Source organism: Drosophila subpulchrella, unplaced genomic scaffold, assembly GCF_014743375.2.
Source record: "Drosophila subpulchrella strain 33 F10 #4 breed RU33 unplaced genomic scaffold, RU_Dsub_v1.1 Primary Assembly Seq354, whole genome shotgun sequence".
Taxonomy (NCBI): Eukaryota; Metazoa; Arthropoda; class Insecta; order Diptera; family Drosophilidae; genus Drosophila; species Drosophila subpulchrella.
Window position 1 is genome coordinate 2,496,519 of NW_023665577.1, and position 26,666 is coordinate 2,523,184.

General features: G+C 40.7%; 2 protein-coding genes and 1 pseudogene across 2 annotated transcripts; 1 reads left to right on the forward strand and 2 right to left on the reverse strand.

The window, feature by feature from the left end:
* Window positions 1–348: 348 nt before the first annotated feature.
* Window positions 349–5,299, reverse strand: LOC119560196 (annotated as a pseudogene).
* A 4,196-nt stretch (window positions 5,300–9,495) lies between these two features.
* LOC119560198 (nuclear cap-binding protein subunit 1) lies at window positions 9,496–13,145 on the reverse strand. The gene is made up of 4 exons (XM_037873560.1): window positions 13,103–13,145; window positions 11,181–12,609; window positions 10,219–10,528; window positions 9,496–10,035 (listed from the first exon to the last, which is right to left on the reverse strand). Exons 2-4 carry the CDS (start codon window positions 12,596–12,598, stop codon window positions 9,496–9,498), a joined length of 2,268 nt encoding a protein of 755 aa, XP_037729488.1. The 5' UTR covers window positions 12,599–12,609; window positions 13,103–13,145.
* A 6,077-nt stretch (window positions 13,146–19,222) lies between these two features.
* LOC119560202 (UDP-glycosyltransferase UGT5) lies at window positions 19,223–20,784 on the forward strand. Its single transcript, XM_037873565.1, is given in 8 exon segments — window positions 19,223–19,250; window positions 19,544–19,669; window positions 19,672–19,728; window positions 19,781–19,832; window positions 19,834–20,222; window positions 20,225–20,401; window positions 20,512–20,653; window positions 20,655–20,784. Coding segments are annotated over 8 exon segments (1,101 nt in total).
* Window positions 20,785–26,666: the final 5,882 nt, after the last annotated feature.

The window sequence follows — 26,666 nt, forward strand, 5'->3', positions numbered from 1 at the left end:
TTAGCGCTGATAAAGAAATTCTATAGCATAAATTCTATACATAAACATCTCCGAAAAAGAGAAAGTTGATTAATAAAGTATTCCAGTAATAAGAATTCTATATACAACTCACAAAAAAGGACCAACACCAACTGATATTAATATTTATTTACTTTTAGTAACTACATAGATGTCGAATTTAAATTTAGTCTGTTAAATGCATCTGTGTTACCTGCATGCGGTTTAGATAGTAAAAGCCAGCCTTGGCCAGAGCCTGAGGCGTGATGTTGGGATTCTGGAAGGAAGATGGTATGAAATATTTAGATTAGAAAGATTCATAAACATATATATATTACTTCAAACAAATTGCTAGCTATTGCCAGTGCTAGCTGGAGTTTTTGTCACTGGAGAAATACTCGCCCCGGGCAGGGAGTTCAATTTGAAGGCTGCCGCCTTGGCTAGCTGGTGTTGCTGCACTGCCGCCGGAGTTCCAGCTGGCGGAGGAGTTGTCGTGGGCGTTAGTTGTGGCGTAATGTAGGTTGAGCAGCAGCGGCTCATTCAGGGCGGCCACACAATGCGGCAGAGTGGCCAGAAGACGCTGCGGGGGAGTGTCACTGGTTGTGAATCTCTGGAGATGCGTGGAAGGTAGTGGCAGAGTGGCTGGCTTGTGGGATGAGCTTCTGAAGGGCAAAGTACGAGCAGCACTCATGTTGGCGGCTACGGCGTTGACTACGCCAGCAGACTGAGCTTTCACCTGAAAGACTGCTCTGCTGCTGGGAGGCACCGGCGTGATCTTGGCCACTGTCGCAGGTCGAACCATCGCTGGTCGGTGTGCAAAGGGAGGAGTTTGCGTTGGCGCATTTGGCGGTGGCTGCTTTTGCAATAGATGAGCGGGTGGTGGCGTCTGCTGGGGGAATATCCGCCCTTTGCAACATGGGTAGCTTCTGAATCGTCATTGATTTGTGTGTGTTTTGGTTGACCACGGGCAAAGACGGTTGCTGAGCTGGACCTTGTTGGCTTATCACAGAACTCATTAGTTGTTGGGCCATCTGTGCCTTTGGTGACTGCTAGCGTGGGGTCATCGTCAAAGGATTTCGTTGCAGGAGCTGTGGCTGAAGTTGTGGCAGCATCAGACCCATCGGTGCCTTTGGAACCTGCGGCTGACCAAAAAGAATCTTTTGTTGCTGCTGTATTAGTCCTAGGATAGACTTCTGTGGCACCTGTTGCTGTTGAAACTGACCCATCATGGCTCCCTGTTGCTGTTGAAGTTGTCCTATGGATATTCGTTGCTGTTGCAGTTGCAGGAAGGCTATTTGCTGTTGTTGCAGTTGAAGTTGACCCACGGGCGTCACGGTCCACGATGGCCTTCGGTGGCTGCTGCAGCTGTTGTCCCACGATGGCCTTTGGTTGCTGTTGTAGCTGTCCCACGACCGTTAACTTCTGTGGCACTGGCTGTTGGAGCGGTTTTGCCAGCGGCTTTGGCTGTGATTGCAGTGGTTTCGGTTGCTGTTGCATCGGAGTAGCCAAGGATCTAGGTGGCTGCTGCTGTTGCACCTGCTGTTGCTGCTGTCCTGCAATAATCCTCTGTTGCACTTGTCCTTGTAGCGTCTTATGCTGCTGCTGCTGCTGTTGGTGGTGCAACATTTGTCCCATTGGAGCTATTGGCTTGGTTACACCCACAAATATTGGCTTCTACTGCTGGGGCGGCGGCTGCAGCCGTTGCTGTCGCTGGGGCTGACCTATTACAAACGGCGGGCGAGTCATCGGCAACACTCGGCTGGGCGACTGGATGACTTTTGCTCCGGCTGTCACCCGTATTTGGTTGCCAGGCGTCACCCTCACCTGGTGACTGGGCACTGGGGTTTTCAGGGCATTGGATCTGGGCACTTTGCTGCTCACCGACCAGGCCACTTTCTGGACGGCGCCCATCTTCACCTGCTTCACATTGTTTTTGTAGCTGTTGTTGTTGGTTTTATTTTTATTGCTCTTTTTATACCCTTGCAGAGGGTATATCGATTTCAGTCAGAAGTTTGCACCGCAGTGAAGGAGACGTTTCCGACCCCATAAAGTATATATATTCTTGATCAGCATGACTAGACGAGTCGATCTATCCATGTCCGTCTGCCCGTCTGTCCGTCCGTTTCTACGCAAACTAGTCTCTCAGTTTTGAAGCTATCGGGCTGAAACTTTCCCAAAAGTCGTATATCTTTTGCGGGTAGTATATAAGTCGGAACCAGCCGGATCGGACAACTATATCTTATAGCTCCCATAGGAATAATCGAAAAAAAAATTATATTTTTGGTGTTTTTTTTATCATATAACCTCCTGAGCTTGGAAATAACATTTTTTTATTAGTTTTGAATTTTGAATTAAATTTTATCGAAATCGGACGACTATATCATATAGCTGACATAGGAACCATCGGAAAATTGGTGGAAAAATAATATGAAACAAATTATAGCTTCGGTGTTTATCAACATATAACCTCCAACGCTTGGAAATAACATTTTTTAATTAGTTCCGAATTTCGATTTTAATTTTATAGGAACGATCGGAAAATTGGTAGGAAAATAATATAAAACAAATTATAGCTTCGGTGTTTTTATACCCGTTACTCGTAGAGTAAAAGGGTATACTAGATTCGTCGGAAAGTATGTAACAGGCAGAAGGAAGCGTTTCCGACCCCATAAAGTATATATATTCTTGATCAGGATCACTAGCCGAGTCGATCTAGCCATGTCCGTCTGTCCGTCTGTCCGTCTGTCCGTCTGTCCGTCTGTCCGTCTGTCCGTCTGTCCGTCTGTCCGTCTGTCCGTATGAACGCTGAGATCTTGGAAACTATAAGAGTTACAATACTGGGATTAGGCATGCAGATTCCTGAGATTCCTGCGCAGCGCAAGTTTGTTTCAAAAGAGTGCCACGCCCACTCTAACGCCCACAAACCGCCCAAAACTGTGGCTCCTACAGTTTTGATGCTAGAACAAAAATTTTAACTGAAATGTATTGTTCTCATCAATACCTACCGACTGACCTAAAAAAAGTTTGCCACGCCCACTTTAACGCCCACAAACCGCCCACAAACTTCAAAAAATCGTAAATATGAACGCGGATATCTCGGAAAATATCAAAGATAGAGAAACGAGATTTCAGATTTAGATTCCGTAGGCTTGAGCGCAGCGCAAGTTTATTACGCGAATATGCCACGCCCACTCCAACGCCCACAAACCGCCCAAGTCTGTGGCGCCCACAATTTTCATGGTAGATAACAAATTTAAACTGAAATGTATTGGTCTCGTCAATACCTATCGATTGATTTAAAAAAAACTTTGCCACGCCCACTCTAACGCCCACAACGCTTAAATCTGTCTACCGCCGGTAGGTGGCGCATTTGCTGCTTGCATATCTCCATTTTCCTTTGGTCCCTTTAGCTGAGTAACGGGTATCTGATAGTCGAGGTACTCGACTATAGCGTTCTTCCTTGTTTAACATATAATCTCCTACGCTTGGAAATAACATTTTTTAATTAGTTCTGAGTTTCGAATTTAATTTTATCAAAATCGGACGACTATATCATATAGCTGCCATAGGAAGGATCGAAAAATTGGTAGGAAAATAATATGAAACAAATTATAGCTTCGGTGTTTTTTGACATATTATCTTATACTATTAGGAATATCATTTTTTGTGTTTTTAAATTTAATAATTATAGCTGCAAGGGTATATAAGCTTCGGCTTGCCGAAGCTAACTTTCTTTCTTGTTGTTATTGTTGTTGTGCTCTGCCAGGGAAATATTCAGATTTCCATTTGTGGTGAGGATGCTCTTCTGGTGTTCGGTAACTGTGATACCACTGGGGATGTGCATGGATCGGAGAGGATCCGCTGGGACTGGAAATACCCTCGCAGGTCCAGCTCCCACTCCAGGTACTGTCACCACGGATCCCAGGGACGCCTTTGGTATGTTCATAAGTTTGGCGGGGAAAAATTGCCTGGGGCCAGATGAAGCCATTTGTCGCAGGGGATCCTCGAGTCGTCTTCGTTTGGCTCCATTATTCGACTGCGTAAGAAAACACCCAAAGATATCATTTAAAAACTGGGCTCTACGTACACATTCTTTATAAATAAACATAAAGATCTCAAAAACTTAAAATAAGCTGCACTTACCTGTTGGCTATAGGGCATCGAAAACCACTGTAAATAAATTAAATAATATGTAAAATTAAAAAAAATGGAAATTATTTACCCTTGCTGCTGGCGGCTATGTGAGCGTCCAGCTCCTTCTCCATGTCCGCCACGTAAGCTGCTTTCTGAAAACATACATTTAAATATATTAAAAACGATATCTGTATTAATGAAGACTTACTTCGCAGCGATTCTGGTGAATTTTAAGAGACTTAGGGCATTTGAACAATTTTCTGCACGTCGCACACAACAAGGTGGCGCGTGAGGTTGCCTTTGTTGCTGGACGTTGTTCCGCACCACCTGCAGATGACGACGGCCGAATTTTGAAGGCCAAATTTGGCCCTCATCTTTTTGTCCAGATCCAGATGTTCGTCCGATCTGTTGTGTTCCTTTAAAAGTTTTTTGGTACTAAATACCATATCGCACAGATGACAATAGTCGTGACGAAACTTGTTTCCCGAGTCTGCGTCTGGAAAAGGGAAAACATTATCGACGACTACAAATATGATACGATTTAGACATAACTGGCTCGACCTCCGTCCAGAGGTACATCACCTCGGCGTCTTTATCGAACACCATCTGTGGTTCTGCGGTCCCTGGGAGGTTGTCGTCGTTGTCCTCGACTAGAAAAGAGAAAACGTTATCGACTTGAACACAAATTTATTAGGAACTTAGACATACCTAGCTGGTGAGTCAGGGGCTCCACGGGTGAGAAGTTCCCGACCTGGACGTCATCCACAAGAGTTGCCCTCTACTAGAAAAGAGAAAACGTTATCGACTGGAATACAAATTTGTTAAGGACTAAGACTTACCTGAGTTGGGGCTCATGGGAGACAAGAGGTAAACGACCTCCGCGTCTTCATCCATGACCATCGTCCTTGAGAGGTCCATGTCCGTTTCGTCCACATCCCGGTTCCGGCTGTTGGATGAGCACGCGCTAGTGCTGGAGGTTGTCGTCCGGGCTAGCAACTGTGGCTCTATAAAATAAAGATAAAGTCAAGGATAAACATTATTGGAATCACGGCTACTCACTTTGGAACTCCGGGGACTTTGGCAGACGGTAAACGCCGAGCTCATTAAAGGCCAACCGCCGCTTTGCCTTTTTTTCCGGTGTCTGCGCCTGCAAAGCAATCACATACATATGTACAACATGTTTTAAAATATAAAATAATAAATAATAATAAACAAACACATACATAGGTATTGTTAGCAGTGTATTAAATAGGTTCATAGAATAAGCTGTATGCCGATGACTATTTAGTATTAATATCATTTACATGCTAACTTCCGCGGTTATGTACCAATTCCGATATTCCGTTCAATGTAAAACTAAGTTAAGCTAATATGGAAAGCTAAGGATATTGAAAAGATCGGAGAACGGTCACACTGCGATACGAGAGAGACTAGCGAGCACATGTGCAAATTGAAGACCACATAGAGGAATACGAATAAAAAGTGAACATAGAACGGCGATAACAGTATAATGTATTTTAAAACAAGAAAGGAAGTTAGCTTCGGCAAGGCGAAGCTTATATACCCTTGCAGCTATAGTTATTAAATTTAAAAATACAAAAAATTATATTCCCAATAGTATAAGATAATATGTTAAAAAACACCGAAGCTGTAACTTGTTTCATATTATTTTCCTACCAATTTTCCGATCGTTCCTATGGCAGCTATATGATATAGTCGTCCGATTTCGATAAAATTTAATTCAAAATTCAAAACTAATTAAAAAATGTTATTTCCAAGCGTTGGAGGTTATATGCTAAAAAACACCAAAGATATAATTTGTTTCATATTATTTTTCCACCAATTTTCCGATCGTTCCTATGGCAGCTATATGATATAGTCGTCCGATTTCGATAAAATTTATTTCGAAATTCAAAACTAATTTAAAAAATGTTATTTCCAAGCTTAGGAGATTATATGCTAAAAAAACACCAAAGATATAATTTTTTTACATTTTTTTCCGATTATTCCTATGGGAGCTATAAGATATAGTTGTCCGATCCAGCTGGTTCCGACTTATATATTACCTGCAAAAGATATAAGACTTTTGGGAAAGTTTGAGCCCGATAGCTTTAAAACTGAGAGACTAGTTTGCGTAGAAACGGACGGACAGACGGACATGGCTAGATCGACTCGTCTAGTCATGCTGATCAAGAATATATATACGTTATGGGGTCGGAAATGTCTCCTTCACGGCGTTGCAAACTTCTGACTGAAATCAATATACCCTCTGCAAGGGTATAAATATATATTCATACAAAACTCTTTAATATTGTACTTTACCTCTTCTTCATCCCTTGCCCGCTTCGGGACAGGGCTAGAATCTCCGGCTCCGGGCTCGGAAAGATCTTTCAGCGATTTTACAATTTCCAGAATCGAGGTATTTCTAAATAAAGACCCCGAGCTTGATGCAATTTCTAAGGAAATGTGTTTGTTTTTAAAGTTAAACGAATCCATATGCACCAATTCGCCAATTAACTCTTCTTTACTTTTAAGTCGGTTTTCGATAGTATTAGCAAATGCAACCGTATTTCTATCTAGTTTTATGCAGCCCTGTTTCTAGTACGTTTGAGCGCTAGCGCCGTGTTTGTTTTTAGTCTTAACTTTTCCGAGCCTTGTAATTTGTGATGCTGGATACGGATGAGGACATGGACATGGACATGGAGGACGTCGATTTGCTCAACGAAGGAGCGCAAGGATATGAAGGTGATGTGGATGAAGCTACAGATGCAGTTCCCGATATTGATATAATGGAGGTGCTGCGAAATATACCGTATTTTGAAATTTTCAGGATTCCAGCCGGCAGTTCCCTGGAGGTTACCGGCCCGACGCTTCTGAAGTTTGCGCTGGATGTGAGGAACGGCGGTGGATCAATCCCCCTTTTCACCCCCTTGGAAAGGAAATGGGATTTTACGAAACCCTTCGTCGTCCTAATTGATGAGCTACATCTGCCCCAGGTGAAAGCTTTGTGATCGCCCCGAAAAAATAAATTACACAGACATTTAATGTTATTTTGCGCAATTTTTCCCAATGTTTCGGTTGCTGTTGCTGCTCACCTTCAACTTCGGTGGTTTTCTGAAATATACATATAATACATATTTATATCGTATTTGTGTAAGCAAATATAGTAATTTTAATAAATATAGTAAATTTAAATAAATCTTTCTACAGTCATTTCAAGTCGGGTACGACTTATTTGGTCGGCGCGAATTATCTCGATTTAAGAACAAAAATTTCAAATTAAGTACGAATAGTTCAAGACCGAAGTTATGGATTTAAGAACGAACTATCTTGATCCAAAGAATAAAATTGAGTCCACGTAAATACGACACAAGATTGCTTTAAGAAGAAAAAGTCTTAATTATATTATAATATAAAGTCACAACGAAAATATAAGACATAAGAAAATGAAACCTTAATAAATAAATGCAACACATGGTACAAAAACATTAAGAGCACGAATATCCGCACATCAACATTCTCTTACATATTTGAAGAAGAAATTATCCGAATTGACCAAAGGTATAAGTTTCCGGTTGGGAAACTCAAACGTAACACCTCCTTGATCCAAACACTCCACGAAGCTGCCCTCTCTGCCCATCATCAACCCCTGTAAACATGGAACACATCCTAGACGCATGCCCAGCAGTTACACACAACGAGTATGATACAAATTAATCTGAACGTTTTGGTGCAACAGGTTCCAGATCTTGTCAAGGACAAAAAAATGAGCATAGCAATATTTCTTCTTAGATGAGATAAATTGCTGGGTTCCGAGCCGTTGGGAGGCCCCTTGGGCCACCAGCAACAACAATTTCCTTAAAACGGCGCCATTGCAGTTGAAATGCATTTCCGTCCCTTAGTACCACGTGTATTTCTTATGGAGGAAAAAGTCGCGGAAGCAAAAATCCCTATGTGTGTGCATTAAAAAGTAATATTTTTCTCATTTATTAGAGCTGCAGTACAAGTGGAGTAGAGTTTAATAACATATTTTATGCTTTCTGCTTGCGTTTTAAAAGCTCCTTGCGGCCAATTTAAACGAATAAAAACAAAATTAATATTTTAGCGTCTTTATTAGTCCGTTGCGATTAAAAAATAATATCTTATAAATAATGGCAAAACTGAATAGTAGTATCAGAAATATGAATCGAACGGCTTTTGAAGATTTTGCTGCCGGAGATGATAAACATTTGGATTTGGGTTGGAATGGGGTTTTCATTTGGTCTGGCGGCCATTCGATTTCGCAATTATCTCTATTATTACCAACCGGTTGTCATTGCCTAATTAACTAATTTGCAAATAAATACTAATCAAATGGGTTTGCAGATCAATATATATATATTTCATAAATTAACACGCCTAACTCCCAAGTTAATTAAAGCTTTTGGAGCCGGTTGTGTTTTGAAAAATACACATACGCATTGATCATCCTAACCAGGCTCTAATTGGAGAAGTGTTTCTAATTAGATAAACAATATCAGCTAATGGGAGTAGCTATGCTTGGGCCCTGTTTTGCTGAGGCAAATTTTCCGTTTATATTTTTAACATTGTTTGCGACCTTTACTCCCTTTTCTTCTCCTAGTGTGTATATTATCCATTCTCGTTCTTCTATGCCTACACTTATATAAAGCTAAAACAATTCAATATTTTTGAATCAAGACGCCAAGAAGATGAGTCATATTTTTCCTAATCTGGTAACACCATCCTCGTCTTTCTCTTCACAACTCCTACCATCATTAAAATAAACTATTTGTAATATATTCTAATTTATAATAAATAATTAATTAATTAATTTTTAAAGGTCGGAAAAAATCGACAATATTTTTTTTTAGTAATTTACTTTATTTACTTGAGTACAGATTGTACACATGAGGGAGTTTTCTACTTTTAGCTTTGCTTTTATACATTTCATTTACATTGGCACGTAAGTCCCCAAAAAGTGCACGTAAATTTCCAAGTCTTGTAAATTTTACAATTTGGTTTAAGTTGTACCGCTATCGTCCGCTAGGTGCCGTGGCGGTGGCATGAATTCAAATTGTTTTGAAATTCGCTTAGCCGCATTGGAATTCGCCCCGCCCAACAGCGAACACTTAAATCCAACACCACAAATAGGTGGCGCACTTACAATTTGGATTTCAGTCTTGCAACGGTCACACTCAATTCAATATTTTATGAATATTACGCGGTTGGATTTGTCCCCCAAATTCACGTCCCGTGGAACCCTGAATGGATACCTAGTTACCACCACAGTGAATTTGGCGTCGTAAATCAGCTTTTCCTTGTATTTTTATTATAGTGTAAATGTACAAAACTGATAGAATACAATTATGCCCTAACAAAGGTTAGAAACCCCTTCATCGTTTTCGAAACGCTTTCCCTGAGATCGGCCTCCTCGGTGATTTTGTGCAGTTTGCAGGAAATATTTTTGTAGTCGTCCGCATAGAGGAAAAGCGTCTCCTGTAGCCGGCCAAGAACCCAGTGAAACCAGTAGTGCTCCTCTGATCCCTCATGTTCCTCCGGAGCAGCAGAAAGGGCCTTCACGAAGCGGTTCACGATGTCCAGTAAAATGCCTCTGACTGCGTAATTCGTCCCACTTGGACAGTCCACGTCTATAACTTCATTCTGCTTTTGGACACGCTTGACTTGGCGCACAGTTGAATGGAGCAGCTCCCAAATGTACATCTTGGTGAGCTCCTTCCGCATTAGCGGACCAAAAATCCAGGACACTATACATCTGGGCTCTATCACCTTCATACGGACCAGTCTTTCGCTCACCACCAATCTGAATTGCTCGCTATCGACCCAAACCTCGAAGATTCCATTTAAGATCGCATGTTGCTTCTCCGATTCGCCCGCAGTCAGTTCCTAGAGTGGAAAAGTTAGCGTGAGCAGTGAGTTTAGAGTTAGTGGTATAAATGGGTCTATAAAAAAGGGAATAAGAACTGCCTTGATAGCTAAGATTAATTTTCCGAAATAAATCGACATAGAAATGAAATGAATTGTGCAAATGGATGATATATTCACGCTTTAACGAAATTATAATCTTACCTTGAATACCGAGTGGTATTTGCAGAGTATTGCGAAAGTATGGCTGAATGACTTAGAACCGAGGTGGAGGCAGTTCTGGGTAAGAACGTTGATCTTGAGCAGCGGTGCGATTCCTGTGGTGCCATTTATAAGGGTGGAGATCATTTCGGGGCAGGATTGCTTGTTGCGCATCGTCTCCAGGAGATTCTTGGACAACATCGCACCCGGGAGCGTTTCGTCGACGAACTTGAAGTGTGGAATGGGAGTCCGCGGGAGGAAACCGGCGAGAAACTCCGGTAGAATTTGTGCAATTCTCTCTGGGTATGAAAGTCTGCGTTTTGAGAGATCATTTTGTGGTACAAAACCCATAAAGTATATAATTAAAACAAGGAAGAACGCTATAGTCGAGTACCTCGACTTTCAGATACCCGTTACTCAGCTATAGGGACCAAAGGGTAATGGAGAAATGCCAGCAGCAAAGCGAGATTGAAATGCGCCACCTACCAGCGGTAGACAGATTTAAGCGTTATGGGCGTTAGAGTGGGCGTGGCAATTTTTTTTTTTGATCAATCGATAGGTATTGACGAGATCAATACATTTCAGTTAAAATTTTTTATCTAGCATGAAATTTGTGGGCGCCACAGGTTTGGGCGGTTTGTGGGCGTTAGAGTGGGCGTGGCACGCTGCTGAAACAAACTTGCGCTGCGTAAGAAGCTCAGGAATCTGCACGCCAAATCTCAATAGCTTAGTTCTTATAGTTTCCGAGATCTCAGCGTTCATCCGGATAGACAGACAGACGGACAGACGGACATTGCTAGATCGACTCGGCAAGTGATCCTCATCAAGAATATATAAGCTTTATGGGGTCGGAAACGCTTCCTTCTGCCTGTTACATACTTTCCGACGAATCTAGTATACCCTTTTACTCTACGAGTAACGGGTATAAAAACTAATTCCTAATTAATTGGTTAAGTATTACGCACCTGACACACTTCTTGAGCAATTCCCTGAGGAAAACCGCCTTCGGCTGGAGATTGGTGGCACTCGGAACGATCGATGAGCGGAGACTGTGGCCCCACTTGTCCCAGTAGAAGGCGAACCCGAAGTTACTCAGGTGGTACGACAGCCAGTTGACCAGCCGGTCGAAGCAGGCCACGCTCATGGAGTCCATTCGGTCGAAGAGAATGAGCGCGACGTGGTCGACCACGCGGGGCACCTTTTCCGGCTGCCGCTTGCAGAGCTCCACCAGCAGGGCTCCGTAGTTGATGTTGATCCACTCGGAAGCGGGCAGATGCAGCATATCGCTCAGAATCACCTCCACGATGCAGTGGTACACCGCCAACTGGGTCTTGGTGGCGGCGTAGGCCAGGAGGTTGTCGGCGCAGATCCTCCTCTCCAGATGGAAGGACTTGAGGATGTCCTGGATCTGGACCTCCAGCAAATGCCGCTCGATGCGCAACGGATGGGGCAGTTCGCGGTGCTCGTCGCCAGTGTCGTAGGGAAAGAGGCAAAAGGATACTCGAGGTGGGGGATATGGGCACTTGTGCTCATGAGGCGCCACCTTGAAGTCACGCAGGCAATGCAACGGTCCGATACTCAGGGCCTCGTCGAAGGCCAGATAGGGTCGTGGGATCAACTGGTGCTCTGGTTCGGCCCAATGCTCCCGCCTCAATCCATCCACCCTCTGCCAGAGCAACTCCAAGTAGTCCCTGTGCTTCGAGTCCCGCCAAATACACAACGCAGCGGTGGGCAAGGTGCTTCGCTTCTTGATGTAGATCTGCAGGGTGAGCATTAGTCTCTCGAATCCCGCCTTACCCTGCAGGTCTTTGCCGATCAGGGGAATGGCGGATAACACACAATAGGCCAGCCAATCGCGACGAGTCTGCGGTACAGAGTCTACCTCATCATCCGCGTCCGTGACATTCTCGCACTCCTTAACGAAGCCCGCGAGGAAGTTCAGCAATGACGACGAGGTGACCACATGGCAATTGTACAAGTCCACCAAGAAGTGGACCACTCCCCGCACTTTGAACCAGTCGCGGTTGCAGATGGTTTCGTGCAGCTTCTGCATCATGAAGGCCAGGCATTCGAAGGCGAACTCGAAGTTGACTATATTCAAAAGGCCCACAAAAGTGGCATAGGCACTGGCCTGCCCCGGATGGTTGCCCACGCAGGTGATCAGGAGTTGCAGGATGTGCTTCCTGAGCTCGGGGCTGATCTCGTTTCGCAGCAAGTACGAGAGGTTCTCCAGCTTCAGCTCGATGGAAGTGCCGCCCTGGTAGCTCAAGCCCCGCATCAACCTGTCCACGGTAGCCACCTTGACCTCGGCGGTCCTCTTCCGGCGGCAGTCGTCCACCTCATCACCACTCGAATCTGCACGCTTGCGACGACCTGGCTCCATTTTTCCTCGATCTGGAAATCAAAGAACACACTATTTGCCAATGTGATAACTTTACTAACAAACCACTAAAAGTATTACAAGTAAAATAGGAAGAACAAATTATGTATGAAACTGTTTAGTTCTTATTTAAGTGTATTAAAAAATTACCGTCAGAATTGATTTTATAAATTATATCACGATTATTCAAGTTACTTTTATTTATACAATTATTCCTAATTTCTCGCACGTTTAGGATCGAATGAAGAAACCGTAATGAGCAAAAAAATTATTTTTAAGTGACATTTTAACTTTCAAAGCCTGCTTTGCAAAGAAAACTCGGGATAAATGAATCACGTAACAACTATGTATAAATAATAAAATAAATGTTTTATCCGTAACGCAAAACAAATGTTGCCCGTATGTGTACCTTATTTTTAAACGATTTTTCACCAATTAAAACGCGTATAGCTGAAGTAAGTCAAAAAATTATTCCCCTAATTATCAGGGGACCTAATATTTTATTACTCTTTATTAAATTGATATTATTCACCGAATTAATCCGAATTTTTTAGACTTCTCGAATCGACTAGAAGAACCGGAATGAGCAAAAACTGATTTTTAATTGACAGTGAAACCTTTAACGCCTGCTTTGAGTAGATTTGACTTATTTGGAAAATACATTTTAAACTGTGTGCTTAAATCTGCAACATATTTTATATCAGAAAACAGAGGATTGAGCTTATAGTGGTATCTTTTTAACTTTATTCACCAACACAAAATGTGGTTTGGCATGTTTGGGGTCATATCTCCGAGGTCAACAAACTACCAAAAAGCCATCACATCTCCAATGGAGTTCAATGGGTACTTGAGCACCCAACTTGAGAGGCTTCACCCTTTCCCAGGCGCAGATAGCGCTTCATTACGGCGCAATTATGTCAAATAATTTGGCGGCCACTTCAGTTGCACAGCCATATCTGTCCCAGGGCCCTCGATTCCGACACTTGCAAGTGGCCGCTTTCGCTGGAAATCAATTCAATTATGGCTCAATTTTATTCTCACAGGGATTACAGTCACCCACCACATCCTACTGCATCCGCACACAATGCTCTGATTAATTCCACACGAACAGCTCCGAAGAGCGGCTGATGATTAGCACACGGGAGGGGGATCTCTATCCCCACATCCACCCAGTACCAGTACTATACATCATATCCAGCGAATGCATAAATCGAAAGGCCCGAAGACCCAAGGTGGGACCACCCACATGGCCGTCTGTGCTTTTATTGCTCACAAAGTAGCATAAACAAATTGCGCTTCTAACGGCGGCGGCATTGGAATATCCACATCCAGAAAGCCAACGCCACCACACACCTGATGGCCTGATGGATGGATTTGGATGGATGGAGCATATGGATGGTTAGGGATGAGCATGAATGAATGGAGCCAAGCCAAGCCGAGTTGAGGAGTTCTCCTAGTACATTAAATGCTGGGGGAATTCATTTAATGTACTAGTGGAATAGTGGAATGCACAGGAAAAAATCATACCAACAAGAAATTAAACAGCTAAGACAGCTATACTTCTTCAAAGGGGCTTTTAAAAATGAAGATCCCTATTGAAATATATTTTTGTAATATTTATTTTATCTATTATTTTTATATTTTTATTTTTTTAATTTTTATTTTTTTATTAATAAAATTGTAGAAATAATCATTCAAGACTTATTACCGGAGTAAAGTAGTAGGATTGATTAGTTTCCATTATAAACATGCTATAGAAAAGTTTGTTGCGATGATTAGGTACATACTTCTTCTATACCATAAAGCATGGTAAAAATAAATTGTATTCTTTTACTATGTAAGTGAGGGATTTAAATAATATAATGGAATATTTGAGAAAAAAGTGATATCAAACAAAGCTTGAACCTTTATTACTTATTATTATACTTAGTACACTCATTTTTAGTATCATCAAATAAATTTATAGATCAAAATCATTTCTATAAATTGCAGTTCCCAAGAGATTTACTTCAAAATAAAAAATGACTTCAATCTTTCATAGAGAAATATATTAGTAATTTTGATCAAGTTCTTTTGGTGTACCATTGTTTGTTGTTGCATCGCGCTTTGCTTATTTGGAGTACGGTTTTGGGTTATTTGCGTCTGTTGTGTGGTCCGTTCCCTTCAGTTTTTCCGCCTTGGCGCTGCTTTTCCTACATTTGTTTCCAAACAGTGGTCAACTAATGTGTCCCAAATGTCCCGGGGCGACAATCACAACAAACCACTTGGCTGAGGACCACCGCAGAACAGCTGTCTAGACTGGTTTCGAGTGGAGGTCCCAATTAGCCACCTTGACCGAGACTCCCAAACACTGGCCACTTGAGTAGCCGGGGATCCGGATCCCGGAGGAACCACGTTCACACATATTTCACCGTCCTGCCGACATCCTCGAGTGTGTCCTGTCTGGTCGGGAGCGGCGACAAGGCGTGATTTGTAAACAATGCCACACGCATGATTACATGATCATGGAGCCGGTGCATAGCCATCGCCACGAGTGCGGGGAAAACTGACTGGTGGCCCCGACGGTTTCCAATTGCATATTAGCGTCGCCGCAAAACAGAAGGTCGGCTCCTCACTGAAAAATATGAATTTGAAATATGTGCTATAAGAATTTCTGTGTTATTATTTTACAACTTTTAAAAACAAGTACATTCTCAAATTAAGAATGTTTATATGATAACTAGCATCTTGAATCTAAAAGAATATTAATTACCTTAAATAATAAGATTACAGTATAAACTTCGATATCAACGTTTCGTTTTGTGTTTAGCATATGAAAATCAAACATATTTAATAATACCCTAACCATTCTTAACATTTATGCAAGCTAAATATTTATTACTTAAGTGCATTGATTAAAAATATTGATTTTGCAATTTAAAGTGTATGCATGGCTTGTACAGGAACTTATAAATTTTAGGAAGTAAAATTAAGAAACTAGCATTTCGAAAAGGAAGAAAAAAATAATATCACAGATTTTTAGAAATTTGCCATTGATTTTTGTTTTTTTAACTTAAACTAAAAATTAGAAACACTTTCCACTCCATAAGAATGTTTTTTTAGGAAACCTAAAAAACTGTTCTAAAATTTAGAAAAATCGCCAGTGTCATAGACGAACTTTTAGAATAGAATAAAGATAGAATCAATATCGCACAGAGATTCCGATTCAGATACAGCTGCAGTGAGGCAAGATGCGCACTTTTAAGCTCTTAAGTACAGACGATTCACTTTGGCCAAATGTGCGCTTTTCAATTCCATTTCTGTTTCGATTTCCACATTGGAAATAGCCGATTTTTCAATTACCATTGGGTCGGCCGAAAACAAGTACGCGTATTATTAATGTAATAGCGGCTAATTGCGCATTCGCTGCAAAGGCAAATTAGAACGCAAGCGAAACACTTCAGGCAGCGGCTTAAAAGCTTTGATTTTGATGGAACACTTGGCCATCCGACGCGGAATTTATGGCCGCATTTGGCCGTTGAGATCATTGCAGTGATTGCCAAGAATGGGCATTATCCCAAGATTAGAGAATTTGCAATAACTTCATCCACTTGAGCCCCTCCTCTGCGGGAAACACATGACCGATCAAGGTTTATGGCCAAGTCGCAGCAAGCACCCGCCAAATGCCAATCGGCAAATGCCAAATTTACCGCAGAAAGTCGTTGCATTTATTTGGCCTGGCCGAGACAATAAACAAAGTATCACTGCTGGCATGCAGCAACAAATAGAGGCAATCTAAATACGAGTACGAATGCGGCCCGCAGAACAATAAAAACACATTGGCAAAATATGACAAAGTAAACAATAATAATAAGTCCGCCTCGAATGGCTGCCAAATTGAATGATCGGTGCGAATGCGGTACTGATCAGAATTCACAATCCCAATCCCCACAGAAGTTCAGGCCGGACGTCACAGAATCTGCCCAAATTCCAGTTCAAACATAAAATTTAATTGCCTACAAATTGGCGCGTTGAGTTTAATGGCAATTTAACCATTCATATGGTTAAATGGGTGAATACATATCTTTGGAAGACTGGTGATTCAAAATGTTTACAAGGGATAATAAATCAACAGCATTGGGGCTTATTCAGCACACCATTCACAAAAAATCGATTTAGCGTCACTTGTGACCGGTTGCGTTTATCTCGTGCTATGTGACTTTGAAAAATTTTTGTATTAAGATCTGTGGTACTGGTGCCCTAATTGTTTTTATATTGACAATTTAACAAAACTAAATTTTAATTTTTTTGGATGGCTACATAGCTCTGGCCAATGATAGCTCTACGAAACTGTTTGATAATTGTTGAAAGTTTAAATGTAAATTTGTGCTGACTGCCGTTACCTCTTGTCTAACATCGGAGAGAATATACTCTCATAGCCCTGACAATATGGAATTTGTTAGTGTAAAAGTTTCTTTGCGATCCTTACTTATTTTTGTAACCTGTTCTTATATTTGACCTGGATCTGACAAAATAATTTAAGAGTACCATTTGTCTGGAGTAAAATCTGTCCTATCCCATCTTTCCAAATCTGGGTGATTTCAATCTCACTGATATTCCTTGGCCCGCTTCTACTGACTCTTTTGTCTCTACACCTTTATCTGTCCATAACTTTATTGATGGTCTGTTTGAATTATCATTACAGCAAGTAAGCTTTATATGTAATTCACCACACAGACAATTAGATCTTGTATTTGTTTTAGGCTCTTCTGAAGTCACGGTATCTAGAATTAACGCACTTGTTGTCTCAGAAGACAAATGAAATTAAAAATTTGCCTCCCCTAAACTATAGTTTAGATGCTTATAAGCTATATGATTTCCCAGTATAATTGGACAAATTTTAACAATTACATTGACATTGAAAAAGGCTCTGAATTATTTTATAGCGTCTTAAACCCATTTTATAATGATTGCCATCCTGATAGACTTCCTTCAATGCAAATCGGGCCTCCTTCGTTTACCAATGCGCTTTATAGTGTCAGAAACCTTAAAAGAAACACTTATAAAAAGAACAAAAAGTCGGGTAAGCCATCCGATTTCTCACGATATGTGGTGGCTCGATTGGATTTAAATGTTCTCAACAGTAATTGCTCAGTCAGCTGATATCACCGTGTCAACATGGTTTTTTAAGTTAAGATCGACCACCACTAACCTACTCGAATTGACATCTATTATAATAAATGTATGTAACATAAAGTTGAAGACTGACGATTTACATACGGATTTAAGTAAAGCCTTTGAGCCTCTAAACCATTCTCTTCTTGTATTTAAATTAGATCAGTTCGGGTTCCCCAATAAATTATCAACTTGGATTTCAAGTTATTTGAGTGGTAGAACTTAGAGGTTTATATTTTAAATGAATATATACGTGACATCTGGAGGGCCTAAGGGTAGTCCTTTAGTCCCTTTGCTTTTTACTCGGATTATTATTGAGCTTCACTCTATCGTAACACTAATATATGCTGATGTGGTTAAGCTTTGTTACCATATAATGTAGAATCTGGGTTCTGCTTGCAGTGAGATCTTAATTGATTCCAGGAATGGTGTTATGAGTTATTCTTTTCAGAACATGCCACTGGACCGAGTACAAGTCAACGGCTTAGGTGTTGTTCTGGACATAAATCTTAAATATGACTCCTAAATAACTTCTACTGTAAATAACCTCTACTGTATTAAGCTATAAAGTGTTCATGGGTTCATAAAGCGTTGGTAAAAAAAAATTTGAAGATTTATTTACAACCAAATTGTTATTTACCTCCCCTGTTCGCCCTAATCTGGAAAATTGTTCTTCGGCTTAAAGTACACAACATCAAGTGCACATTGACCGTATTGAGTCGATAAAAAAACAATTTTTTCTTTTTGTCCTACGTGGTTTAAACTGGGATCAAATCGTTGGGTTACCTTCTTATCCGAGTAGTTTGCTTTTGGTTTATTTGCCTACTCTAGTAAATCGTAGAATAATGCTTGTTACTATTTTTATGCACAACCTTATTAAAGGTGATATTGATTCTGATATTGATATTAGACTAACGCGCAATTATTATACTGTTAATTTGCCACAGTTCCTACTATTTTTCTCTTTATTGTGTCTCATCTCTATTTGTTCCATATACCTTCCTCGCGAACCGTATTTCCGCCCGAAATGATATATGGGCCCCGCGTTCAACAATAATACTGGGTGGCAACCGGGAAGCAAATATTTAATTTTTTTGTGATTTATTTACTACTTCCTATCGTTTGGGAAGTACTACATAAACTTGTAGGGGTAAGTTTTGAAATGAGGAGAATATTTTTTTAAAGATCACTTCGGTCATGTCTTTTTACATAACTGGAAATTTTTTTAATATACATCAAAGGATCAAAAATAGGAAGTAAACTACATGTTTTCTTTAATATTATTTGGTATTAAAGCTTAAGCTTAAGTACCCAAAAAGATTTTAGTAAAAGACAGCAGATAATCACTTAAAAATGTAAACACCTTTTATCAAGTTCATACTACTGCCGGGTATCTATATAGATTTTTTGCACTCATAGATAAAATGTGTTGACTTAACTCTTATCATTAAAGATTACTTACTTGACTAGAAGATGGGGAACTTAATAAGGTATTTTATCGGTATCATGCAGTGCCGTTGAACTGAAACAATCTACAGACTTATCTATCCGAATTTTGACAAAATAAAAGAAATACCCCCGCAGAAAGATGAGGTAGTATATAAAAACTTCTGCCAAGATTGTTCCCTGAGCAGTATACCTGTGTCTCGCGAGTGCTTAAGATATAAAATAAATAGTTTGCTTTCTAAAACCGAGTTCAATTAATAATAATTTTAGCCCAGAATGTATTATTTGACCGTTTTTATATATTTTTAAACCGCAGATACTACTTATAAAGTTGCTTTTCTTTTTGAGCCCGCATTCTGGCACCTTTCTTCCTACCCATACCTAGCCATTTTACGATGACAAATGCTATTATAAGAGAACTGGTAAAACGTGGACATGAGGTCACATTCATAGCTCCGTTTTCGTTGGCCAAGGAAACTTGGGGCCAAACTATAGAGAAATTCTTTTGCACCATTATGACTCATGGGGAGATGGTAAGTCAGTTTAGTACTTAGAAAACATAAATTCTAACATATTTTTCCACAGTTTCTGCAAAGATGAATACAAAATTGGCGCTGGATATGATTGACTTGTCAGGAATCACACTTGCGTCTGAGCCAACACATTGGTATCCAATCAACGGATTTTGCACTGGCCCATCCGGAAGTTCAGGATCAAATTCACGCCAAAGATAAGATCGGTAAAATCGATCTTCTCCTTGCGGCACAGTTCTACAATGAGGGTGCTCTAATGCTCGGCCATCTCTACCAAGTACCCGTCATTACCATAGCACCCTTTGCCTATGCCAACTACTTCAGCCAAATCTTTGGCTCTATAAATCCCTTATCATACGTCCCAAATACTTTAATGAAATGCACCGATAGAATGACATTGTGGGAGCGATTGAAAAAAGTCTCCTTTTACCCGGCCCAGGATGCCATTATCAAGAAGTATTTTGGCAAGTTTTTACCAGAAGTGCCGACGGTTAAGCACGAAACATCTCGGATTAACTAATAAACAGCTACATGCCGCTGACATCACCGATACCAATGTCCTTAAGCATGATTTCGGTGGGTGGACTGCAAATCCAGCCACCCAAAGCTCTGCCAGAAAACATAAAAAACTTCCTTGATGATGCAGAGTTCGGTGCTATCTACTTTAGTTTAGGTGAGTTAAAAATAAAATAGTACAGGCCCTAACTTAACCAAATCTTAAAAGATGTATCTAAAATCTGAATTTGCATTAAAGCTATGTATATAAATCATTGGCATTTTTAGGATTTCAAGTGCGCAGTGCTGACATGATGAAGATGTTCCTAGGAGTCTTCGGCAGCTTAGAACAACGTGTCCTTTAGAAATTCGAAAGCGACCAGTGGTCGAATATTCCCGACAATGTCAGGACTGAAAAGTGGTTACACCAACGATATATTGGCCCATCCGAATGTTAAAGTTTTCATTGCCCACGGCGGACTCTTTGGAATGCAAGAGGCAGTTTATCACGCTGTTCCGGTGCTCGGAATGCAATTCTATTTTGATCAGGCTCTGAACTAAAAGCGATTGGCTTGGACTACCGCACCAAGACAAAATCGGAATAAATATAAAGTAACGTTGAGTGTTGCATTAAAAATAAAGAAAATTGGAAAGCTTAAAAAATTTGATTACTGTGTATTGACTTTAACTGAATTGTAAGTTTGTAATTATAATGCAACAGGTCAAAACAATTATAATAAGAAAGTGAGTTTTTGAGCCATTTTAATAACAAATTAAGACAGTCCCCACATGGTCATTTCCATAAAATGTTTTATAAATACTTGATCTGCACTTTGTTGCTTCTTATACATATTTTTGCAATAACAGCCCGAACACTTAAGCTTTGGCACTTGAGCTTCTACTTAAGTATTTAATGAATCCAAATTGGTATGGTCCTACAATATTGTACTTAAGGCGCCTGAGTGCTGGGCCAAGTGTTCTTTTCGAATTAAGCAAAATTGCAAAAGTCTTGAGGAGAGAAGAAACCCCTTCCCCAAAAAGCACACTCATCATACATTTAATGGGATTTCACCATCATCATCGTGTTGCCAGGGGCCTGGATTGCCCAATTGATGATATGACCTCTAAGACTGCTAAAGTATGCGCTTACCAAATCATCGAGAATCAATAAAACTACTCCGGGAAAAATCATAAAATTTTCAACTTGAAGCATAAGAAATTCAGAAGACTTACCTGTTAAATGAAATCCCAACCCACTATTCATTTTGAGGAATCCCAAAGACTCGGTTTTTTGTCATTAAAGAACTTTAGATCCCGTGTTTATACTTGGAACATCTAAGTACGCACACGATTATCCCAGATATATGCAATATAAATACATGTTCAATTTCAAAAATCGCATAAACAAAATGACCCCAAAGACAGTTGCTTCCTGCAATGGCAGCGCCATTTAGAGCGCCATTTGGACCCAGAATGGGATGTTTACACGACTCCGGAGACTGGGAGACTGGGAGGCTGGAAGACCGGGTCTCCGGCAAGTGCACTTGAGGCCGGAGTGCGGAGACACGATCCGCGGAGCTCCAGGGCTCATTATGCATTCACGAACTGACATTGAAGTGGGTGCGACGCCCCATGCTGGATGCTTCCTGGGCTATAGGGTTACATACATGGCCCATCGGCTTTATTATTGGTATTTGTAACACATGATTACGCTTTATTGTAAACAAAAGCGCCGATAAACAGGCAAACACACGCACGCACTACTGATATGTTAATGCAGATGGCGCACAGGGCGTATGAGTGCTGTTTTTGAGTGTGGGGAGCGGAAAGGGGTGAACCCAAGCTGTTTGTCTGTCAACGGCTTAGGCAAATAAACTTAAAATCATACTCTGGCGGTGGAATGTGCTTATGCGATGGCTGCGCGAATGATGAAGACAGATCAACTAGAGGGTCTCCAGAAGGAATCGCTAATTGACCGCCAATTTAGATGGCCACCTCTGAATGCAGCCCAATCAAAGGTGGCTAACCAAAAAAGGGAAAAGGAAAGAAGTGCTTGTGTAAACTGAAGTTTTGATACACTTATTTCTGAACAGTAAGGGATATTGGAAAGAAAACCTATGAAAAAGAATAGATATAGGCCGAAGGTGTCCAATTTTTAGTGCCCGTTACCTTAAGTTGTAAAAATAAAATAAATAAATTAAAGTAATATGATATTCTAAAGTTAAGTTATTTGGTTAAGTAAGTTATATCTTAAACTTTTTTTTAGAAAAACGAAGATACCATAAATATTGGTACTTTCAAAAGGTGTTCTGATTGTTCAAATACCCTTTTTTACTATATTAAAATTACTTGACTACGTGTATTGTATATTCTATATTTTCTACTTGGTCCCAAGCCCAGATCAATTTTATAATACCCTCTAGAAGGTCACAAAAGGCTGACCACCCAGGGAAGCTAAAGCTGTCGACACGCCGCAGCGTTTAAGTGTAATTTTCTTCTTATTCAATTGAAGCATGTCCTTTGCCGGCAGGATAACTCTCCAACTCACTGCAACGCACTGAGCAAGTCCCCAGCTCCCCGGCTCGTTAAAAATTCACTTCAGCCCTCGCTTTCACTTCGGATAAACATAATGGCCGTTCATTTGCGCCCGTCTGGGCTCTATTCTCGACCCACTCAACCATCAGCCACCCAGCAGAAATTGCAAGAAAATGTTCTTTTCGAATCGAAGACGAGCGCTCAGGACAATTGCGTACGTGTGCGCCAGGACCGAGCTCAAAAAGGGGGGAATCCAACAAAAATAAGAAAAGGTAAAAGAAAAAATAAGCGAGAAAAGAAAAGCTAAGGAAAAGTGAATGTCTTATCTTGTGCGCCATGTAATTTGCTCTCTTGCCATGTGCTTCATCAGAAAGGAAATTGAAAATTGCTGCTAATAGCTGCCGACATTGGAGTGGGTGTGGCCGATAGGCGTTTGGGTGGCAGGACGAAGGAAATTCTCCGTATAATGATTATGAAAAAATAAAAGAGAAAAAACGAGGAGAGATAAAGGATGCCACTAAGAAAAAGTAGGTGGAATTCATTTGAAATTGCTCAGCTTAGTGACGAAAGCTAACGAGGCGTTAAACTGCTCTTCTTCGGCAATTTGATGTTGATTTATGCGTTGCAGAAAAGTCTCGGTAATTTCAGTGCCTAAAAGCCAATTAGTGGAAGCCCAAGACTTGGGACTAAATCATATACCTTTTTTAAGAATGGTATATTTGTTAATCTTTAATCCAACTAGAAATTATTATCATTTGATTGTGATATATAGATGCTATTTACTCGTATAAAAATAGAAAAGCACTGAGTACTTAATTTGTAATTGTTTTTGAATAGCTTAGTGATAACACTCTGGATATTAATAGACTAAAGATTCATACAATAAAAATGCAAGTAAATAATCTTATTTAATTTAGCCATTTTCACAGGGCTTCCATAGTTTATGTCCCAGAACTGGTATGTTTATATCTTAAAGCATTTGATTTATTTATCCCAAAGAGCACCTAGTCAACTGTGAAATCCTAAAGCACCTACACCTTCTTGTGAATCATTTCTCAGCATTCGATATGAAGACTGTTTACACAAAGCAATGGGCACTTAAACAGGCTTTAAGCGCTTTTATGTTGTTCCAAATAAATGGAGGAAAACAAAAGATTAACGACCTAGTAAGTTGCAGGTGCTCAGCCGAAATATTCCGATCCGACAAAAGTTTTCCACCCAGGAAACTGATTCATTGAAGTGTTTACCCATATACGACACCATTCCGTTTGTTTTCCCATCTCGAACCATCCAAACACTTTTCGGTGCCAAATGATGCAGGGAGAAAAACAGATCCCGCCCGTTCACATACCAAGTGACTGTTTATCAATGGATCTTCAAGTGTGTTCCGCCTGGTAGCGCTCTATTAGTAGCGCTCAGGCAGCTGATAAGGCGCCCGGTCTATTGGGCAATGCTACATAGAGGGAACCTCGAGCATCACATCTCACCCACTCAGTTCTTGGCCCCGGGGCCAATCTAACGCCCGAATCGACTGGCGGGGCAACCAAATGTCTATTGCGACTTTAATTGTCGGGCATTACGAGTCGGCAGGTCCATTAAAACGTTAATTAAGTTGCCCCAATGGAACTTGGACACATGTGCGTATCCCGAATCTCTCTCTCTCAGTCTGCCACACCACAACGTTTTCATCTAAACAGCTCGCGAAAAAACAAACCATCCATCTAGTGCTAGTTGGAATCATCTCAACATTTGCCGATTTGAATGGCTGTCCATAAAACGCGATAAAGTAAAAGGAAGACAACAAAAATTGAAGAACACCAAAACCGTTTTATGCATGCGGTGAAAATTTGAAATTTTTTACCCGAAATTTGAACAATAAACAAAATCACAAAAGCCAAAACATTTATCATTCAATTTGATGCCGCTATGGCGGCCGTTCTCGAAATCATTTAAATGATTTTTTATTTGAAGCCAAATAAGCAGAGGAGTGGCCACGGTTCGCTGGATCTGATTTGGATTTGGAATTGGCATTGCGCAAAGATTTTTCAACAGCTGCCGGACGGGAGATTGAGTTGGAAATTGAATTTCAAATTGAAATTGAGGTGGGTGGCCATTTTGTGGGACGGGCGGACGCGCCGAACAACTTGCGCAAATAGCACCATCATCAACAATTGGTACGAGTATAATATCATCCGCCCGCTCGGGTCTGTGGGCTGGATTCCCAGGAATTCTCGGGGACCGCACACAGTCACCGCTCGGTTTGGTTGGCTAATGAAAATCTGGAAAACAATTAACTATAAATTAAACGCACAATTTTCAAAACAAAATAAACATATATGGGCCGGGGCATCATTTGTACTTTGCTTTCCGTGTTTTGTTTACAGAGCAATCGGGTTTCCGTGGGTGTGAGTGGGTTAATCGTTCGGGGAGCTTCATTCATTCATTTACCTAGCCAACCGAAGGGAAGATCCCTATCCCCGCCCTTCCCACTGGCAAACCCCATCGCCCGCCCGGCAGCAAAGCAATTAGGCAGTGTCGCTGGCTCCAATCCCTTTCGGGATTCCCCTCTTAGGACCAGGTCCATCCCATAAAACAAAGAGCACAACTTCAACAACAAAATCGAGTTGGAAACGGGCATAATGGTATTCGAACACTCTACAAAAGTGAAGATAGTGTACTTATTTCCGTATTGCAAAAAGAAAATCTAATCATGTTTAGGCAAATCTAATTTTCTTTTTAAATAAATTATAATTTAGTATGTCTTATTATATTATTTTATATTTGTATTGCCTATATTTTAGAGTAATTGTAAATATAATGCAATAGACCAATAAAATTGCCTAAATGGAGTATTAAGTAACATTTAAGTTAAGTATCTGCAAAATGACAAACTAATACATATTATAACAAAATAGAAAATCTTTAGTTTTTAAAATTGAATTTTTCACACTAAAATAAAATATTTATTTAAACCATATTTTTGACCACTTTTAATAATGTAAGCATTACTATTAAAATACAATGCAAAGCCTAAACATGTTTTAATAATTTTATAAAGCTAACCCAAACTAAATAATACACAAATAATTTAATATTCAGAGAGTACATTAGGTTTAATGGACTCCCCCAAGAACCAAGAGTATCCCGCTCTAGAGTTTGGAGTTTAGTTGATGAATTTGTTGTGAAGTTATTCCTACCAAGAACTGTTAGTCGCAGGGCTGTTGCATAAACAAATGCGTCGGCAGAACAACACGTGCAACAACAACAACAATAGCAGTGGCAATAGCAATAGCCATATCCCAGCGGTGCCTGCAAATCGAAGTGTCAGTCGCAGTCAAAAATCTCCTCAGCCTCCTTTTATGGCACACATGTGTGCAGCAGACGACGTCGATTTCGATCGAGGGATTTGGATATTGCCTTGGATGGGGACTTGGTCGGGATCGGGATGGGGTGGCACATCCGAGGGGCGATGATCAGGAGCACGGGAAGACAACGGCAAAAACGCTAAAGCAAAGTGCATCGAAATGGGCCAAAACAAAACAAGAATGCAGTGCATTTTATAATAAGTGAACGTTTCGGGCATTTTGTTTACACTTTAAGCTGTCCGGGCCAGGGTTTTGGCATTTTCTTTTGAATTTCGCGTTTCGCCATTAAATGCACTCTCTGCTTAAGAATGCAGGCCTCCGCGAAATGTTTAAACAAATAGCGATTGGCGAATATCGCTAAAATTGTTTACCCCGCCCGAGGACGTCCGGTGACAGGCGACGACTAATTGCAGTTCAAAGATTGCGCATACGCCACTTGGGCCCCAGGGCCGCATGACTAATTTCCATATTAATTACAAGTCAAATATCGGCGGCCCGGCTTAAAAGGATTGCCGTCAAGTAGCTGACATCTCGTAGCACCCC